The following is a 3709-nucleotide window of genomic DNA, read 5'->3' as shown; positions in this document are numbered from 1 at the left end:
CTCGCTGCCCAGGCAGGTCTCAAACCCACGGGCTCAGGCAATCCACTAACCTCAGCCTCCCAAAGGCGCGGGATTACAGGCTGAACCACCGAGCCCGGCTCTTACCCTTATTTTTACTAGCTGGGTGTAGTGGTACATGCCTGTGGTTCTAGCTACTTGGAAGGCTGAGGCGGAAGGATTGCCTGAGTCCAGCAGGTCGAGGTTGTGGTGGCCATGAGCATGCCATTGCACTCCAGCCTGGGCAAAACAGTGAGACTCCAACTAAAAAAAAATTAGTCCAGGTGCAGTGGCTCACACCTGTAATGCTAGCACTTTCAGAGGCAGAGGCACGAGGATTGCCTGAGCCCTGAGGTTTGAGACCAACCTGGGCAACATGGCAAGACCTTGTCTCTACAATAAATCAAAACATTAGCTGGGCATGGTGACACATGTCTGTAGTTCCACCTACATGAAAGGCTGAGGTGGAAGGATCAACTGAGCCTAGAAGGTCAAGGCTATGGTGGCTATGAGCATGCCACTGCACTCCAGCCTGGGCAAAACAGTGAGACTCCAACTCAAAAAATAAAAAAATAAAAATTAGTCCAGGTGCAGTGGCTCATGCCTGTAATCCCAGCATTTTGGGAGGCCAAGGTGAGAGGATTGCTTGAACCCAGGAGCTTGAGACTAGCCTAGGCAACATAGCAAAACCTCATCTCTACAAAAAACAAAAAAAATTGAAGACCTCTGGATTGGACCCCAGACTAGAGGCTTCTTCAGCTGTCACCTGTTAGCTCTTCAGCTGATCTGTTGCTGATCTAATTTGTACTCATGGGCATCTGAGGTTCTAGGTGAACCTTGAAATCTAGGATCTGGAGCAGCTGGGAATGAAAGGGAGGGGCAGGCAAAGGAGCAGGGTCACCTGGGAACAGCCCAGAGGCACATCTAGCCAGAGCTGGTAACCATAAACCATCTGGTAAGGAATGGAGAACCCAGAATACACAGAGAGGCATGAGGAGAATCAGAAGACAGCAACACAGGCAGGGCAGCTGACGGGAAGTATGAGATATAGAACAGTGGCAGTCCCTCCCTCCACCAGGGAGCACCTTCCATCTGCTTCACATAGAGTGAGAGGCGCAGCCAGCCAGATACAAAGGTGGCAATGGCTGTTCCAGAATACCCACACAGGGGGGCCAGGAGGCAGTACTCTGATTGGAGTCTGGGCATAGGAGGCTTGTCTTGAGCTGCCTTTGCATAACCAGACCATCATTTTTCCTTGGGTATGTGGTCATTTGGGGTTGACTGCAGGGATTGGTTGATGGTGGAGATGGAGAGGGGGAAAGGGCATTGTTAGCAATGCAGCCCATAGTGACTTTTGGCAGGCAAAAGCTGCTGAGGCACATTAGGCTGGAAAGGGGAGTACAGCATCCCAGGTAAGGACAGACGCTGATCTGACACCAAGCCCTGGGGCCTGAGGGCCACATTGGGATGGCGTGCCACAATAGCTCCAGCAACCAAAAAGCAGCTGCATGATACAGGACTAGAAAGGCAAGGGCAGGGAATGAGTCTTCTCAATGGGAGACCGGGTAAGGGATGAAGAGGGCTCCAAGAGCACGACTTGCACAAGTAAAAAAAAGGAGGCACAGAGAGACTCCAGAGATGATCATGGCTAACTTGGCAGGTTTTGCCTTGATGGCAAGGAAGAGGGGTTCAACCTTCCACAGTTCCTGGCTCCACTAAACAATCAGTAGAAGACTGTGTGATGAGCCGGGCTTGGTGGCTCAGCCTGTAATCCTGCACCTTGGGAGGCTGAGGTGAGTGGATTGCCTGAGCCTATGGGTTCGAGACCCACCTGGGCAACTTGGTGAGACCTCATCCCTACAATAAATCAAAAATTAGCCAGGCGTGGTAGCGCATGCCTGTAGTTCCAGCTACTTGGAAGGCTGAGGCGGAAGATCACCGGAGCCCAGCAGGTCAGGCTACGGTGGCCGGGAGCGGCCACTGCGCTCCAGTCTGGGTGACAGAGTGAGACTCCAACTCAAAAAAAAAAAAAGACTGTGTGATGGCCATGGTAGCACACTATATACAGAGTTTTCTTGTATATAGAAGTTCCTGGAAAACAAAAAAAGCAGAAGGGAAACAAATGCAATTCCTTTTTGTTATGTGTTTAGACTTCCAATTAGGCTCCTAATATTTTACCTGCAACAGACTGTAAACCCTTTGAGGGCTACAACCACTTCTTGCTGACAATACCTTGAATTTGTAAAGTTAGCATAAATGTTTACATATACTATTTAATACCACAACCCAGCAAGGTAGGTATTCTTGTATTCATTTTGCAGATAGAGAAATAAAGTTCAAGGAGATCAGTTCATTTAGCCAGAATCTTACATTGTACAGATGAGGAGTATGAGGCCCAGATGGAGTTAACTGACTTATCTAGGACACAAAGCAGATACTCCTTAAAGCCAGAAGCCAAGCCCAGATCTCACAGATCTCAATTCTCCATTTTTTTATTACACCTCCCTCCCAGTCCTGCATGGTGCTTAGATCAGAAGTCAGCAGATGGAAAGCAGGCCATGAGGAATGGCTAATGAATTTCATGGGTTCTGCCTTTGTATTCTTGATGCTCCCAGGTAATTTCTTTTAACATCTCCTTGTTTCTTTGCAGCATGCAAAAGGAAAGAGCAAGAACACGGGAAGGATAGAGGCAACACACCCAAAAAGCCCAGGTTGGTCTTCACAGATGTCCAGCGTCGAACTCTACATGCAATATTCAAGGAAAATAAGCGCCCATCCAAAGAATTGCAAATCACCATTTCCCAGCAGCTGGGGTTGGAGCTGAGTACCGTCAGCAACTTCTTCATGAACGCCAGGAGGAGGAGTCTGGACAAGTGGCAGGACGAGGGCAGCTCCAATTCAGGCAACTCATCTTCTTCATCAAGCACTTGTACCAAAGCATGAAGGAAGAACCACGAACTGAAACCTCGGTGGAAAAGCTTTAAATTAAAAAAAATTTTTTTTAAGGACCAGGACCTCAAGATAGCAGGTTTATACTTAGAAATATTTGAAGAAAAAAAAGTGTTATTTATAGTCCAAAGAAACCAAAGACTTAGCTCACCTGCATTCTGACTTTGTTCGGAGACACACACTTCAGCGGGGCGACGACTTGGCAAGAAAAATGATGAGCAGGAAAACACCACTGGATCTCACACCTTCAATCCATTCTCGCTGTGCTTGGCTGTTTAGTGGTTTGGAGCATAGTGATTTTGAGCCATTGAGTGGGCATCTTTTAAGATCAGACTTTTTCATCTGTTCCACCACGCCATGAAGGTGTATGGTGTCTCAGTATTGTGCGTGGGTACCAGCACGCGCACACACACACACACACAAACACACACACAAACACACACACCACCAGTGGTTAGAGACTTAGGCAGAGCTGGTCTTCAGAAAGGGTTGTGCTATAGGAGTACGACCAACATGGTATGGGGTTGTCTGAGTTCATTGGATTAGGAGTGTGATTTTGCTCGTCTAGCCTAGCGTTTGAACCTGCCAGGCCCGCAACCTAAATGCAGATTCAAACCCAGCAAAGAAAATTTGAATGACACCTAAACCAGTGCATTCTCTTTGTTTGTTAAGGAATGTTCAGATATTTTTTAAGAAATAAAACAAGAGTCCATCCATTAAAAGAAAAAATCACCTAGGTACCAAAGAACACACTTAATATTAT

General features: G+C 47.3%; 1 protein-coding gene across 1 annotated transcript in view; it reads left to right on the top strand.

Annotated features, from left to right (window-relative positions):
* Positions 1-3051, top strand: part of ONECUT1 (one cut homeobox 1) — a 37769-nt gene extending 34718 nt beyond the window's left edge. Inside the window, exon 3 of the mRNA XM_021717750.1 lies at positions 2648-3051. Within this exon, the coding sequence (XP_021573425.1) occupies positions 2648-2940 (293 nt within the window). The 3' untranslated portion in view covers positions 2941-3051. The remainder of the gene's footprint in view (positions 1-2647) is intronic.
* Positions 3052-3709: the final 658 nt, after the last annotated feature.

Source organism: Carlito syrichta, unplaced genomic scaffold (genome assembly GCF_000164805.1).
Source record: "Carlito syrichta isolate Samal-C Ts95f unplaced genomic scaffold, Tarsius_syrichta-2.0.1 Scaffold310863, whole genome shotgun sequence".
In the NCBI taxonomy this organism is placed as follows: Eukaryota; Metazoa; Chordata; class Mammalia; order Primates; family Tarsiidae; genus Carlito; species Carlito syrichta.
This window is presented reverse-complemented; position numbering and strand designations above follow the sequence as displayed.